The sequence below is a fragment of the Muntiacus reevesi genome, chromosome 5, assembly GCF_963930625.1.
Source record: "Muntiacus reevesi chromosome 5, mMunRee1.1, whole genome shotgun sequence".
Classification (NCBI taxonomy): domain Eukaryota; kingdom Metazoa; phylum Chordata; class Mammalia; order Artiodactyla; family Cervidae; genus Muntiacus; species Muntiacus reevesi.
Genome location: NC_089253.1, coordinates 51,162,380 through 51,179,015, shown reverse-complemented (window position 1 = coordinate 51,179,015; position 16,636 = coordinate 51,162,380). Strand labels below are relative to the sequence as shown.

The 16,636-nt window shown below is 48.1% G+C and overlaps 1 protein-coding gene across 4 annotated transcripts in view; it reads left to right on the top strand.

The window, feature by feature from the left end:
• The window catches only part of PIK3C2B (phosphatidylinositol-4-phosphate 3-kinase catalytic subunit type 2 beta), a 65,589-nt gene extending 51,756 nt beyond the window's left edge, over window positions 1-13,833 (top strand). For 2 of the 4 annotated variants that reach the window (XM_065938213.1, XM_065938217.1), the window contains 10 exons: window positions 1,897-2,066; window positions 2,511-2,667; window positions 2,965-3,074; window positions 3,988-4,189; window positions 4,620-4,744; window positions 5,669-5,786; window positions 7,045-7,126; window positions 10,580-10,686; window positions 12,299-12,427; window positions 13,344-13,833. In XM_065938213.1, coding sequence (XP_065794285.1) covers window positions 1,897-2,066; window positions 2,511-2,667; window positions 2,965-3,074; window positions 3,988-4,189; window positions 4,620-4,744; window positions 5,669-5,786; window positions 7,045-7,126; window positions 10,580-10,686; window positions 12,299-12,427; window positions 13,344-13,532 — 1,389 coding nt within the window. In that variant the 3' untranslated portion in view covers window positions 13,533-13,833. Of the gene's footprint in view, window positions 1-1,896; window positions 2,067-2,510; window positions 2,668-2,938; window positions 3,075-3,987; window positions 4,190-4,619; window positions 4,745-5,668; window positions 5,787-7,044; window positions 7,127-10,579; window positions 10,687-12,298; window positions 12,428-13,343 lie in introns of those variants that run through there. The other 2 variants (XM_065938214.1, XM_065938218.1) reach the window with 2 other exon arrangements.
• The last annotated feature ends 2,803 nt before the right edge of the window (window positions 13,834-16,636 follow it).

Here is a 16,636-nt window from a genome sequence, read left to right as displayed (position 1 = left end):
CCACCTCCTCTATGTTGTGAATGTTAAGGTCCTCTACCCTTGGAAAGAAGTAATATTGTCTCCACCCGCCCTCAACTCCATATTGCTATTTATACTAACATGTCTTTTTCAGGTATTAAATAGCCACCATAGAGAGGCATTATACTTGGTGTTGGAATTGTGATTACTCCTTGCCAATGTAATAAAGAGTCATAATAAATGTTATAGAAGTTTGTACAACAAGAATGCACACAGAAATTAACTCAGCATCTCCATGTTTAATATCAGTCTTTCAAAGGTGACTCACACCTCTTCTAGCCTTCCTACGAGAATGATGCTGGTAGTTTTTTATGGTGCCTTCCAGGAGGGAAGAGCTAGAGATGTTTGTCTCTTGGCCACCTACTCAGCAAACAGAGTACCCCCATCCTACACATGAAACCCCTTAAATCAGGAGTGCTCTCTTTACATGTTGAGACTTCCTGCCAGTAAGCAGCTAACACCCTGTATAACTTAGGTGAGGAGACTTTAGTCATCTACTCTGTGACATAGGACAGGCATACAGCTGCTTCGTAAGTCAAAACAGGATACATTTCAGGTAGCAAGAATACCTGTGACAGGAAGACAGGTCGGTAGAGATGGTCAAGACTGAGAGTTGATGGGTTATTGAGCAGTTTCTTTTCAGTTACGTATTTTCCTATCATAGAAGTCATCTTTTTCTTCCAAAATGTACATTCTGTGAGTTCTTTACAAACTTTCTATTCTTAACTTCCTAGGGGATTAGTCATCTGGTTTAATTTAACAAGTAGCTGGGAGATTTCTGTGTTTTGAAGTAGGCCTGTGGAGCAGCCAAGAGGCTGCTGGGGGATAAGCTCACTAGACCCTGGGAAAGGGAGAGTACTAAACTCTGAGTGAGTGTTGGCGCCTGTAGGGGATCAGCAGGGAGGAGTCAGTGCAGGCTGGGCGGGTCTGGGAACTCAGGAAGGTCCCTGAAGGCTGGGTAGAAATTTTCAGAGGGCGGCGGGAAGGGCATATTCTATAGCTGGGAAACTTTCTCTCATGCCCAGTTTCCTGCTTGGCTCTGACAACTGTGGCCTCTGCTTAGGAGTCTTTCTTGAGTTCTTAGGAATTCTATGAACCTCCCAAAGAGGATTTGGAGGATGAAAGGTGTCCATTCACGAATTCCATACATTTTTACTGGAAAGACAGATAAGGGGGCAGATATTAACCAGATAAAATAAGGTAGATCCAACCCCTTACTCCTCCATCTCCTGCTTTAAACTCAGAAATAGCTATAACACATTTTACCAACTAAAGATGTCTGATTTTCAAGTGTAAAACACCTCTAAAAGTGTTAAAGCTCCCTCAGCTCTTCCTTGGAGTGAAGTGAATTTAATTAGATTAGCATTTATTGGTTACCAAGAATACCAGAAATGGAGCTCTGTTGGGGACGAGGAGATGAACAAAAGAATTCTGAGCAGGGTCAGGAGGGGACCCTGCTGCCTCGGTGCTTTGCTTGAGTTAAGGTCACCAGAACCAGGTGGGAAAGTTGTAAACATCAAGCTTGCCTGATTCTTGGCTGGTCAAGCCTGGGCTCCTGAATCAGTCCATTGTCCTTCCCACCAGTTTCCCGAGGAGAAAGAAGGGTGTAGAAAGTGTCTTGTATTGCAGATAATGGATATATTGCAGAAGGTGGATATATACATATAAGCCTCCCATCTCCTTTTTGCCCCATAAGATACAAGACAAGCTTCTGTATGCTTCAGTGTGTATGTCAGTAGTGATGAAGGCTGAACAGGCAGATGCGAGAGCCCCTGGACTCCTGGGAGAGGGTCAGGGCAGGCTTGGGTTAGCCTGGTTTTGCCCTTGGGGCTCCTGTGCATGACTTTATTCCCTCCCCTCTGCGTGCCCTCCACTCAGGCTGTAGAGAACTTCATCTACTCCTGTGCTGGCTGCTGTGTGGCCACCTATGTCCTGGGCATCTGTGACAGACACAATGACAACATCATGCTGAAGACAACCGGCCACATGTTCCACATAGATTTCGGCCGCTTCCTGGGCCATGCCCAGATGTTTGGCAACATCAAGCGGTAAGCGGTCCCCTGAAGCCAGGATGTGTGTGTAGGCCCGGGAGGTCAGCAGAAATGGTTCAGAGCTGGAACACAAGCCCACTGTAGGGTGTGACCCCTGGGTTGAGCAGCTCTGGGGAAGAGAGCACTGAGGCCTTGCAGAAGAAGGCAGGGACCAGCCCTTCTCCCTCCCTGCTGAGGGCTGAGCAATGGGAAACGAGCCCAGACCACAGCCAAAAGAAGTCCCAGATACCCGGGGGAGCCATGAGCTCACAGCCAAGGGACCAGTGAATGACGTGTCTGGGGACCTTCCAAGGTTAAAGTAGAAAAAGAAACAGTGTTGGAGGAACCCGTGATCCAGTGTCACGCAGGTTTTGAGGGATGAGGGGAAGCTCCCCCGACAGCCCACACGGTGCGCTCCCTCCTCCATGCTGATCTTCTGCCTGTGTGTTCCCCTTGGCTCAGGGACCGCGCCCCCTTTGTCTTCACCTCGGACATGGCGTACGTCATCAACGGGGGTGACAAGCCTTCCAGCCGCTTCCATGACTTTGTTGACCTTTGTTGCCAAGCCTACAACCTCATTCGCAAGCACACCCACCTCTTCCTCAACCTTCTGGGCCTGGTGAGGAGCTCCATCCCTTTCTGAACCCCTCCTTCTTATCATCTGACACCATCTTTAAGTCTCCATTTCCGGAGATCTGCCTCTCTGAGCCCGAGAAAAGGGCAGGGCCCAGGCCACCTGGGGACAGTGGTGTCTGCTGGTATCTGACTTCCTGCTCCAGACCCCCCAGCTCCGGTGGCCTGCCAGCCACTGCCCACCACATCTCTCTACCACCCTCCAGAAGGGTTGGGGAGCGAAGCTGTAGAAAACCTTGAATTCCTGGTCGTTACAGACGCCCTGTCGTGTTTGCTCGTCTAGATGTTGTCCTGCGGGATTCCTGAACTCTCAGACCTGGAAGACCTCAAGTACGTGTATGATGCCCTGAGGCCTCAGGACACGGAGGCCAATGCCACCACCTACTTCACCAGGTGAGACGCTCCATACGAAACAGTGCTGCCCATTCTGGGCAGGTAATTTCCAGGCTGCTCAATGGGGAAAAGCTGGGCTAGGGCGACGGGAGAGGCTTTGTTCTGAGGCAGAGCTTAGCGTTGACAACGTGGGTCAGTTGTCTGACTTGGGTAAATCGTTTTACTTCTCTCAGGCTCAGTCTCCCGCCTGAACTTGGGTGCCAGCCTTTACACGGAGGTATTGCGATCCCCTGCTTGCATTCTCACCAAGTCTCGGTCAGGGACGTTGTCTGTGGGGCCTTGGACAATAGGGATTTTGTAATAGTTCTTAGCTCTCTCGATCAGGACCTTCCCCCTTGTTAGAACATGGAATTTCATGGTTCCATTTTCCCATATTTGATGTTTTTAGACACATTATGTATGAAAGCAGGAAAGTGCCTATGTACTAATGTCTACGGTTTTGTCCATTTTATTATGTACCCTCTTGGGAACTTAGCAGGTTTAATTTTCTCTGGGGTTAGTACAGTACCTTTCCTTCAGAACTAAAATCTCTGTATTGGATTTTGTTTGGTGGGGATCCATTGTGCTGAAACTTGAAGCTCAGTTTGACAGCAATGTTTAGACTTTGACATGGTAACCCCACGGTGGCATCCCTCAGTCCCCTCCTGCTTTGGATTAACTGTCTTTGGCCCTGGTGGGCAGTGAGGGGAGATGAGACCCCCATGGTTCACAGGAATAAACTGTATTCAGATCATTGTGTGCAGTCATGTGCTTATGAGGATATCACACAGGGGAAATGATCTGATCTGAGCTGTGTGTTAGCCTCAGGTGTTGGGGGATATTCCTTGAGATATCTGGAATATCTGCCCAGCTCTGCCCAGGCAGTGGGGACTTGGGTCTGTGGTTGCAACCTTTTCTTCCCATCCTTCTGCAGGTTGATAGAGTCCAGTCTTGGCAGTGTAGCCACAAAGCTCAACTTTTTTATTCATAACCTGGCTCAGATGAAGTTTTTAGGCTCAGATGATCGGCTGACCCTCTCGTTTGCTCCGCGAACACACACTCTCAAGAGCTCAGGCCGCATAAGCGATGTGTTTCTCTGTCGCCACGAGAAGGTCTTCCACCCTAACAAGGGCTATGTAAGTGTCTGCTGCAGTCTGACTCTCCTGCCCCCCGCCACCCCACTTGTTGCAGTTGTTTCTTTCCTTCCACACTGTGGGTGCTGGAGCTGACTGAGCACCCTGTGCTGGGGTCAGTTGCAGACCCTTTCCCCTCCCCTGCCCAAGTGGCCTGCCTAGTCAGGGAGCTGAGCTGGATGGCTGTTCCTGCTGAGCCAAGGGTCTTGTGAGCTAAGAATTCTTGTGAATCTTTGCTTTCATTTTCCTGCATATGTATATTATCTTCATCTCCATTAGAGACATTTTTATCCTCTTCCTTCTGGAACACATAACTCTTCCAACACACACACACACATACACCCACACACACACACATACCCCCTCTGTCCCCTCACCTACCCTTCCTTCATTGGTTTGGCAGGAGGTATTCACTAAGATTTGGGCTTCGCAGGTTTACGTGGTAAAGGTTATGCGAGAGAATGCTCATGAAGCCACTTACATCCAACGGACATTTGAGGAGTTCCAGGAGTTACACAATAAGCTGCGGCTGCTCTTCCCTTCTTCCCTCTTGCCCAGGTAACTGCTCCACCTCCTGTCTGCACTGAGGGGTAGCCAGGAGGGCAGGCAGACCGGGGCTGGGCAGCACTGCCCTTGGCAGTCAAGACCTGCGTCCTTGGTTTTCTTAACTGGCAATGTGCGCTGACAAGCGCGCCCCCTGCTGGCCGTGCGCTTCTGAGGCTCTCAAGTGGTTCTCCAGCCTGGAGAACAAGCCTGAGTGCACCCCCAGGCTGCAAACCGGGCCTAACCGCAGGGGATTGATGGTGTCTGAAGATGTTGTGAATTGTCTAATTTTCTAAAGAGTAAAAGTATTTTTCAAATATATAAAGAAAACGTGGTGTATATACAAAATGGAATATTACTATACTGCATGATTCCACTTCTATGAAGTACTAAGTAGTCAGATTCATAGAAACAGCAAGTAGAATGGTGGTTGCCAGGGGGAGGGAGCAAACGGGGAGCTGCTTAGTGGGTACAGAGCTTCAGTTTCGCAGGAGGAAAAGACTGGAGAGGGAGGGTGATCGTGGTTGCATCCCAGTGTGAGTGCATTTAATTCTGAACTGTACACTTAACAAGGGTAAGACAGTAAATTTTATGTTAGATGTGTTCTACAACAATTTTAAGGAGCGTTTTTTCAAATAGAAATTTTACTGTGAGGGGGAGAACTGGCGGCTCCAGAGCTGCCTGAGCACTCCTGGGCAGCTGCAGTGCCCTGCTCAACAGTTTGGTTTTCTCTTCTGGGGTCCTTACAATTGCCCAGCGTGAGATGCCGCGGCGCGCGTCCTGGCACAAACCTGGGGAGCCGGGCCAGGCGTGGAGTCGGGGAGCGGTCCCTGGGATGCGAGGCCGGGAGAAATGCGGGTCAGGTGGCTGAAAATGAAAGTGGAATGGGACTAAAGGCTGTTGCTTCCTTTTCTTGACCGTCTCCCCACCGGCCGCCAGCTTCCCCAGTCGCTTCGTGATTGGCCGCTCGCGAGGAGAGGCGGGGGCCGAGCGGCGCCGGGAGGAGCTGAACGGCTACATCTGGCACTTGGTCCACGCGGCCCCGGAGGTGGCCGAGGTGGGTGGCCCTCTGTCCCTCCTGGCCTGGCGCCGCTGAGGGGTGGGTAGTGTGGACGGAGGCGGGCGGCCATCACGGGAGGCGCTTGCGTTTTTTGGGTCCGTCCGGGGAGCGGCGGGGCGGGGGGTTGTGGCTCCAGCCCGCTGAGCCGCGCGCAGAAACGTGAAACCCAGACCCGCAGCCGGGCACAGGGAGGCACAGACCTGTGTCGGTGCGCTCACACAGTGCTTGGGCTCGGCAGGAGCCTGAGGAGATGGAAGGCTTTCCTGAACAAGCTGAGTGTGCGCACCACCTAGGTTTTTCTTTTAAGCAAATGCCGTTATAATTTGGTGTTATAATGGTCATAAAGTCAGAGTCATCAGGAGTCCCATCGCCCTAAATACCGCCTAAGCACATTTCCCTGTTTCCTTCCTATCTGGCCATGTATAAATGTGACTTTTACAGTTTTTTAGTGGTTTTTTATTTTTACTTAAGTGTTTATAGGTAACATAACTTTAAATATGTATGCCAGGTTAATACACTGACTTGCAATACCATCTCTTTAACCATTCGCCTCTTGAAAGATATTTAGATCATGCCCCTCCCCCACTTTTCACTATTAATGGCAGAGTGGGTATTGTCACACATTTTAGTTTTTGTTTTTGTTTCCCTAATTGCTTAGGAAACATTCTCAAAAGTAGGATTTATAGTCTTTGTCCAAGGCTGGCTTAAGCTAGGGATCAAACCTGGGGCCAGGCAGTGAAACCTCTGAGTCCTAACCACTTGCCTGCCAGGGAATGCCAAGAACGGACTGCTTTTGAGTTGATGTGACTACTTTTATTTGCTTTCTTTTTTCAAAACTTTTTTATATGGGAACTTTCAAACATACAGAAAAATAGAGAAACAGTATGATGAATACCTATATATTCATCACCTAAACAGGTATTATTTTTTGCCATGTTTACTTCATCTGTTTTTTCTGAAATATTTTAAAGTAAGTCAAAGCCATCATGACATGCTACCCCTAACTACTATGCATCTCTAAAAATCAAGGATATCATTTTACACAATTGGACTGTTGTTACAGCACCCAGTTCTTAGCCCATATTTAGAATTTCCCTGTTGTCTCCAAAATTCTTTAAACAGTTGGTGTTTTTAAGCCATGACCCAAATAAGAACTGCGTATTACATTTGGTTATCACATTTTGTAAATCTCTTGTAACATTTCATTGTGCCATTGTCTCGCTGAGGAATGACCTGTTTTCTGATTCTGTTCCAGTGTGATTTGGTGTATACCTTCTTCCACCCCCTGCCCAGGGATGAGAAGGCCACAGGCAGCAGCCTGGCTCCCAGGTCCTCAGGTACAGTGCTGTCTGTGACACTTCTGCCAGCTTCCCTATTGTTGTTCAGTCACGCAGTCGTGTCTGACTCTGTGACCCCATGGACTGCAGTGCGCCAGGCTGCCCTGTCCTTCACAATCTCCCAGAGCTTGCTCAAACTCGTGTCCATTGAGTCGATGATGCCATCCAACCATCTCATCCTCTGTCTTCCCCTTCTCCTCCTGCCTTCAATCTTTCTCAGAATCAGGGTCTTTTCTAATGAGTCAGTTCTTTGCATCAGATGGTCAAAGTATTGGAGCTTCAGCACCAGTCCTTCAGTTACTGAATTTGCAAGCCCCTGTGCCCAATGCACAGTAAGGACCATCAATAGGAAATAGTAGAGTCAGGAACAGAGAAAGGTTTATTACAGATTCATATAAGGAGCTGGGTGGCTCATGCCCTAAGAACCCCAAAGTTACTGAAAGCTTTCCACAAGGCCCCTTAAAAGCAAAAGGTGAGGGAGGGGTGTGGTTAGTTCTTGCAGACTTCTTAGTGTCAGAGTCTTGTTCTTGAAGTTAGGTCAGTGTTCAGGTAAGGATGTTCCTGTGAATCTCTGCTCCCGTGAATCTCTGCCTGACGCATGTTATTCTCTGTCCTGATAAGACAGGGTAAAGTCCCAAGGCACAACTTTAACCTTCCAAGATCCCAGTCCTGGCTAAGGGGAGGCATATCTCAGTTGGCAGCTCCTTCAGGACCAGGTTCCCATGTCTTGCCCAGCTGGCATCCTTGAGGGAGCCTGGCATCCAACCCAGCTGGTCCTCAGTCTCCTCAGGTTGCCCAAGTGGGGAGACCAGATCCCCCAGACTGTGCCCAGGCAGACGGCCACTGCTAAAGGGTCACAGAGACAGGGATGGGGGAGAGGGGCACCGCTTCTCAGGGCCGGGGCCAGGGCTAGTGGAGGGCCTTCGTGAGGGCTCCCAGTACTCATCCTCAGTCTATTCCCCGGGCCCCCCAGCTCACTACTGGCGTGAGGCTGGGTAAGCTGGAGGGCCTCCAGAAGAAGGAGGCCTGGATCTGCCTCTTACCTCACTTCCATCTGATGACTCCCCACCACCAACCCTTGACTTGGTCACTTCCCCAGTGCTCCCTCACTGACAGTTACCAGTGGGTGCAGCCCGCTGCGGCCCTGACCAGTAGCTGAGCGGGAAACTGACATTGCTCGTTGACAGTGGTTGCTTGTGGCCAGGGTCTGCTGAGGGACCTGAGCCCAGTAACAGGTGCAGAGTGATGAGGACCAGCAGGGCCTGCCTGCTCAGGGCTGTGCTCACTCTGTTACCCTTCCAGTGAGTATTCAGGGCTGATCTCCTTTAGGATGGATGGGTTGACCTCCTTGCTGTCCAAGGGACTTCTCGAGAGCCTTCTCCAGCACCACAGTTCAAAAGCATCAGTTCTTTGAAACTCAGTCTTCTTTATGGTCCAAATCTCACATCAGTCATGATTACTGGAAAAACCATAGCTTTGACTACTTGGACCTTTGTTGGCAAAGTAACATCTCTGCTTTTTAATATGCTGTCTAGATTAGTCATAGCTTTTCTTCCAAGGAGCAGTCTTTTAATTTTATGGCCGCAGTCACCGTCCACAGAGATTTTGGAGCCCAAGAAAATAAAGTCTGTCACCGTTTCCACTGTTTCCTCATCTATTTGCCATGAAAGTGGTGGGACCAGATGCCATGTTCTTAGTTTTTTGAATGTTGAGTTTTAAGCCAGCCTTTTCACACTCCTCTTTCACCTTCATCAAGAGGCTGTTTAGTTCCTCTTCGCTTTCTGCCATAATGGTGGTATTGACTGCATATCTGAGGTTATTGATATTTCTCCCGGCAGTCTTGATTCCAGTTTGAGCTTCATCTAGCCTGGCATTTCTCATGATGTGCTCTGCATAAGTTAATAAGCAGGGTGACAGTATACAGCTTTGACGTTGTACTCCTTTCCCAATTTTGAACCAGTCCATTGTCCCCTGTCTGGTTCTAACTGTTGCATCTTGACCTGCATATAAATTTCTTAGGAGGCGGGTAAGGTGGTCTGATATTCCCATCTCTTTAAGAATTTTCCACAGTTTGTGGTGATCCACACAGTTAAAGGATTTAGCATAGTCAATGAAGCAGAAGTAGATGTTTTTCTGGAATTCCCTTGCTTTTTCTGTGATCTGATGGATGTTGGCAATTTGATCTCTGATTCCTCTGCCTTTTCTGAACCCTGCTTGTACATCTGTAAGTGAAATAAATGCAATTGTGTGGTAATTTGAATATTCTTTGGCATTGTCCTTCTTTGGGATTGGAATGACAACTAACCATTTCTAGTCCTGTGGTCACTGCTGAGTTTTCCAAATTTGCTGGCATATTGAGTGTAGCACTTGAACAGCATCATCTTTTAGGATTTGAAATAGCTCAGCTGGAATTCCATCACCTCCACCAACTTTGTTCGTAGTGATGCTTCCTAAGGCCCACTTGACTTCTCATTCCAGAATGTCTGGCTGTAGGTGAGTGATCACACCAGTGTGGTTATCTAGTTCATTAAGACCTTTTTGTACAGTTCTTCTGTGTATTCTTCCTCCCTCTTCTTAATATCTTCTGCTTCTGTTAGGTCCATGCTGTTTCTGTTCTTTATTGTGCCCATCTTTACATGAAATATTCCCTTGGTATTTAATTTTCTTGAAGAGATCTCTAGTCTCACCCATTCTGATTCTGTTGTTTTCTTCTATTTCTCTGCACTGATCACTGAGGAAGGCTTTCTTATCTCTCCTTGCTATTCTTTGGATCTGTGCATTCAGTTGTGTATGTCTTTCTTTTTCTCCTTTGCCTTTCTCTTCTCTTCTCAGCTATTTGTAAGACCTCCTCTGACAACCATTTTGCTTTTTGCCTTTCTTTTTCTTGGGGATTGTTTTGATCACCGCCTCCTGTACAATGTTACGAACCCCTGTCCATAGTTCTTAGGGCACTCTGTCTATCAGATCTAGTCCCTTGAATCTATTTGTTACTTCTACTGTATAATCATAAGGGATTTGATTTAGGTCATACATAAATGGCCTAGTGGTTTTCCCTACTTTCTTCAATTTAAGAACCAATTTAACTTCTCTGAACCTTCCGAAAGGTAATTTTTCCTGTCCCCATTTCTTCCCAAGTCTCTCTCCTTGACTCGTCTCTGTTCCTTTGCTTACTGGCTAGAGAATCTGTGAGGTCCACAGCTCCTTGAGCAGATTTTTCAGGGACTGGATCTACTTACATACCGAAATTGGATAGACTCACCCCAATCCAGGTCATGCTCGCAGTCACCAACCTAGGTCATGCTCACAGATGCTACGTGACCGATCCCTGATGGGATATCAGGAATCTGACGTGGAGACAGGGCAGGGGATCAGAAGGAAACAGAAACATCTGCCTGGCCCCAGACAGGGCAGGGCTGGCCCCCTGACCTTGCTCTGTGCCCTTTGTCCCTGCAGAAGGCACATGGGCCCGGCCAGTCGGGAAGGTTGGAGGAGAGGTGAAACTGTCCATCTCCTACAAAAACAATAAACTCTTCATCATGGTGATGCACATTCGGGGCTTGGTAAGTACATACACAGTCCTTATTTGGATCTTTATCTTTCTTCTGGTACTTTTTGACTGATGAGACCTTTTTATACCCCCCTATCATGAGAGTAATCACAAAAGTTACTAAATGAATCCCCAGTGGGCCTGCTCCCATGCTAGGCCTATGGAATGACCAAGCAATGCTGGGCACAGCTTCTTAATACCTGTGGCCTTTGGCAAGTAGCCCAGTTACTCTTAGCCTCATTAAAATGAGGATAATGTTAGCATCTGTCTCATAGGGTTGTTATAGGGGTTAAATGAGATAATGCATGTAGAGTACTTAACATAGTGCCTGGTATTATTATTATGGTGATTATTATAAGGGAGAGACCCAGGGGGCCTATTTCCTGGCTATAGAGGTCAGGCAGCCTCCTTGAAGATCTCCTTCAAGCATAATCAAGGGAGCGTATGCTTACTAAATATTTGACATATTTCTGAGAACCTTATGAGTGGAAGGGGAAGGGAACTCATAGAATACCTACAGAGTGCTGGACTTTCGCAGGTTGGGGCATTGATGTGTGCAGGAGGTCCCTGAGCTTTGGAATCAGAGATGACGGGGTTCACTCTTACAGCATCAGTCATTCATTTCAGTCACCAGATCTTCATCAGTGCCTTGCTATGTGCCAGGCACTGATACGTTCGCTCTGGATACCAGGGTAAACAAAAGAAAACCTCTGCCTTCAGGGAGCTTACATTCTAGTAGGAAGAGGCAAACAGTTCAGTAAAATACTTGGCAAGTCAGATAGTGGTAAGTACTTTGGTAAGAAATAAAGCAGAAGAGGAATACCGGGGTAGAATGAGGGCATCAGCGGATTCTCAGAGTGGCCAGGGAAACCCTCACTGATCAGGAGGTATTTGGGCAGAGATGCAAGGAGGTGAAGGAGGGAGTTGTGAACACACATCTGAGGAAGGACTGGTCCAGGCATCAGGAGTAGGTAAAGCCCTAGTCGGGAGCCCATCCAGTGTGTGTCAGGCCCTGCGGGGGGGAGGCCAGTGTAACTGAAACCACTGGAGCAGGGGCGAGAATAGCGGATGCTGAGGTCAGAGAGGGCAGACCAGAGCCTTGGTCCTGCGTTCAGGAACATGGCTTTTCCTTGAGTGAGATGGGAGCCACTGGAGGGTTTTGAGCAGAGGCATGCCAAGATCTGACTTAAGTTTTAAAAGGATCAGCCTGCGTGAGTCACTGATTGGCTGACGTTGAACAAGCAACTTAATCTCTCTGACTCATTTCTCTACTTATCTCTCACTAGGAGTTTCTTGGGTCAAATGACAAAATATACAGACATTGGGTGAAGATATCTGGGGATATTATGGTTCATTCAGAACAGGCCAAGTTATGGTGTGCCCTGGGCATTCATATACAGAGTATAGACTGGGTATCATGGGTGATCTGATTGATGTTTGAGGAGGACATCTAATGTTACCGTGGTAGGTGTTTCTGGCAGAACACAGTAGGCTGGCTGGGAAACATGAATTACTGTGCATTGCAAGAAGCTGGGTGTGGGAGAAGAGAGACTGGCTCAGGGAGTGACCCCAGGAATGGTGACACAGAGGCAGATAGAAGGCTTGGCTTTGCATTCCCTTTGTAGCAACTGCTCCAGGATGGGAATGATCCCGACCCCTATGTCAAGATTTACCTCCTTCCTGACCCTCAGAAAACCACTAAGAAGAAAACCAAAGTGGCCCGGAAAACCTGCAACCCCACCTACAATGAGATGGTATGTGGGGAAGGTGATGGGTGCGGCTGGGGTTGGTAAACAAACTATGCCTGGTTTTGTAAATAAAGCCATATAGGGACATGGCCATTCCTGTTCATTTAAGTCTTGTCTGTGGCTGCTTTCACATTGTAGCAGTAGGGTGAGTATCTGTGACATAGACCAAACTGTATGGCCTACAGAGCCTAGTATATTCCCTATTTGGCCCTTTACGTTAAAAAGTTTGCTGATACTTAGGGGAAGGATTGGAGAAGGAAATGGCAACCTACTCCAGTGTTCTTGCCTGGAGAATCCCAGGGACGGGGGAGCCTGGTGGGCTGCCGTCTAGTCTATGGGGTCGCGCAGAGTCGGACTGAAGCGACTTAGCAGCCACAGCAGCAGCAGGGGAGGGATTCCACAACTGGGCGTGTCTGTGGGGAGGAGGAGCCTGCTGGTCCTTTGCTGATAATGTCGAACCTTCATTTGCTGGAATCCTGAGCTGAGAACAGGGTTTTTCGAAGGTCCCCTTGGGTACTGTATGCCTTCTGTATTCCTCGGACTCTGGTTAGGGAGGTAAAGTGGTCTTAGGCTCAGCCAGATCAAAGCACCACAAACTACCATTCTTTTTTAACCAGAACATTTTTTCTTTTGTTAGGTTCACTTGTTTCCCCCCAGTATTTATTTGGTTTATTTGGCTGTGCCAGTTCTTAGTTGTGGCACATGGGATTTTCAATCTTCACTGAGGCATGAGAGGTCTTTAGTTGTGGCAGTGGAATCTAGTTCCCTGACTAGGGGTTGAACCCAGGCCCCCTGCACTGGGCGCATGGAATCTTAGCCACTGGTCCACCAGGCGATTCCCTGAACCACCACAGACAAGCGTCTCCCCCTTCCATGTTCCCTCTCTCACTGCTTCCCTCCCTTCCCAATGTGGCGTTTGCAGCTGGTGTATGATGGAATCCCTAAGGGAGACCTGCGGCAGCGGGAGCTGCAGCTGAGTGTGCTGAGTGAGCAAGGATTCTGGGAGAACGTTCTCCTTGGGGAGGTGCACATCCGCCTGCGAGAGCTGGACCTGGCCCAGGAGAAGACTGGCTGGTTTGCACTGGGATCTCGAAGTCCTGAGACCTTATGAACACAGCGGAGCCCCGACCCGGGACCCCAGGCTCACGGTAGAGCCGGGGAGAGGACTCGTCCCTTCCTCGGGTAGGGGCATGGCCCTCGGTGGGCCTCCCTGCCGTCCTGGCCTCCAGGGTGGGAGGCAGGGAGAGTGAAGATGCTCTCTGCTGTCCCCTCCTCTGCAGACGGCATTTGAGTTGGTTGTGATGAGCAGCCCTGTGGAGGCTGTGAGGTTGCAGCAAAGTTTTAAGTTTACCTTGTGTCAAGGGAGCAATGCCTGGTTTGAAGTGTGTGAGGTGCGCTGTAGAAGTAGCATTTAGCGGGAGGGTGGGTGGGTATCATTATTTTTATTTTTAAAAAATGAAATAGTAATGTTGTCCTAACTGGACAGGAAGCCTTGTGAGAAGGGACTTACATGTGCCTCAGAAGGCAAAGAGGAAGACTATTTGGACTTTTTTTGATTAAGGTTCTTATTGGACTTTCCCCTAGGTTTTTGTTTGTTGTTTTGTGTTTCTATCTATAGGAATTATTTGGGGAGAGGCCCAGTGGACCCTCGGGGAGCACCCTCCCTCCCTGAGGCAGGTCAGGAGGGGCAGGGAGGGCTGGGTGTGCTTGACTGAGGCCTGCGTGCTGGGCCTGTCTGATTTTGCCTCCAAAGGAGAGCAGTGTGATGCCTCTGTGTGTAAGGAAGGGCCTTCCGGACGGGGTTCTGCAGAGGACCTATGTTCAGGAACCTGGGCTCGTCTGGGGCAGTTTTTCCTCTGGTCTTCCCCTACTCTGCTAGGACATGCCTTGAATACTCTCTTCTGCCCCTTCGTTCAGCCTTTCTGGGGACCATGTTGTCCCTGTGAATACGCTGGGGTGATCCCCCATAGGTCTGTCCCTTCCATTTCCTCCAGTGGGATAGACTGCTGGCTGGTTTGGCCCCGGGGAGGGGCTCTGGGCTGCACGCGCCAGCGGGGCTGTCTACTGCTACGGGGAAGCTTTCCTCATCACCTGCCACTCCTTTGTCACTGCTTCTCTGCCAAACTCCATTTCTGTCATGTTTTTTAATAAGAATTTCTTTCATTCTGTGGGGCCATAAACCTATTATTCTGGAGCCAAAGGGATGCCCTAACTGAAGACAAGGGGTGCGGGTGGGGGATCCCATCAAAACTGGGTTTTTTCCTGTGATTTTCTTTGGCTGTGTGGAGGCTGGATTGAGCTGAGCTGGGAGGGAGGGACTGGGTCTCTGATCTCTTATTACTCTCATTCCCTATCAAATGGATTTGAAATTCACTCTTGTGCTTTACTTCAAAGGGTTGTCTTCATTGAAAAAAGGAGCGACTTTGAATTTGATATTAACTTTTTAAATTGGTGGCTGTGTCCAGTGATTTGGGAATGGAGTTAAATGGGGATACTCTGTGGATTGTCCTCCCCAGCTCCACCAAGGATCAGAAATTTCCCCTTTTGTTAACTCATTCCATAATTGGAGAAAGAAGCTCCATTGATTAAAGCCACAGTGCAGCAAGGAAGTTATAAACTTTTAAAGTAAAAATGCCGAGAATATAGCTGGCTGCTGTGAGCAGGAGCTGGGAGAGTGGGGAACAGAGGTGGAACTTCTCCAGGTGAATGGACCAGAGATGTGTTACTGGCTTTTTGCCTGTAGCTCATTTTACTTTGACCCTCGATGCCCCTGATTTAAAGAGATCTGTGTACTGTACCCACTTCCCAGATGTCCTTGTATCTCCTACTTTCTCTGGAATTGTATTTTCTAATAAATGATGTTTAGAAAAACAAAACTATCATTTTCAAGATTTGTTCATGTTTAAATGTTTAGATTAAAACATCTGACATATGAGATGAAGATGATAATGTTAGTAGTGGTTCCATAAATGATAACTTTTATATGCATGTGTCAGCTGAATCTTTGCTTACAACAACTTGATCGGGTGAGTAGTAATATCTCCCAGTTTACAGACAGGAGTAATTAAGCAATTTGCCTAAGGGCATAGGCAGTCGGCCTCGGCTGTAGAATTTGAACCCAGGTTTGATTCCAAACCTGTGCTACCTTTTCTAGGCAGTGTTTAATGCAGTCCTTTAAGTTAGTGTAATACTTGGTAGTTTTGGAGTGTTTTAATACACATGTCATTTTTCATTACAACTGTGCTGGAAAGTAGGCATGGCTCATTTGTTAACTGTCAGCAAACATTTACAGTGCTCTCCAGTCACTGCTGCCTGCTGGCGTGCCTCCATCGCAAAGAATACGGTCCCTGGAGCTGTGCACTGGGCCCTCTCTACCAGGTAACAAAGATTACACAGATAAATGAAGATAGTTCTCTGCTTTTAGGAAGTTTACTGCCTAGTGATATTTAACCAAGCCTGTTTCATAAGAGAGGAAACAACCTTTGAGATGCCACACAATGATTATGTTGTTAGAGTGGAGCCGTCGCCCAGAATTGAACCCAAGTGAAAGCTGGAGGTGATGTGACCCTTGTTCAAGCAGTTTACTCAGAAGTTCTCAAAACTCTCCAGTGTGGAGTCATATTTCATGCTGGGAAATTTTGTGGGGCTTCCAAGGGACCTTTAGTAGTAACAGTAGTATGTGATAACCTACCTTCTGTGTTTCTAAGTAGCTTTGAGATGTCTCTGCAGTTCTAGGCAAGTCCCAACGGACTTTTTAAAAGTTAGAACTTGAATCTGGCAAGAGTCTTAGTTAAGGAAATTTCTTGGCCAAATAGGGTAGAAACCTGAACCACCCAGAGGGAGTGGGAATGAGAACTAGGGAGTATGGGGGGAGGGGTGCCCGGGGAGAAGAGAAGCAAGCCCAGGAGACTGGATTTTCTGAGTTCAAACAGAGGTGGTAAAAATGACATAACTGGACTTGTTAGGGTTTGGGAGGTAAAGGTTAGATTAGACCTGAAAGTTCAAAAGTGAGGCAGCATTTTAAGTTGGGAGGTAATTCTGGGGTCTGGGACTTGTCTGATATGTCTATACACAACACGGATGACCTTCTCTGGGTCTAGTGGGTACCAAGCACTATGGCTACTAAGATAACAAGGGTGTGAGTCCTGTCCTCATGGAACTCAGCGTCCAGCGAGGGAGGCAGACATGGAAACGTGATTAGAGTGCTGTGTCCTG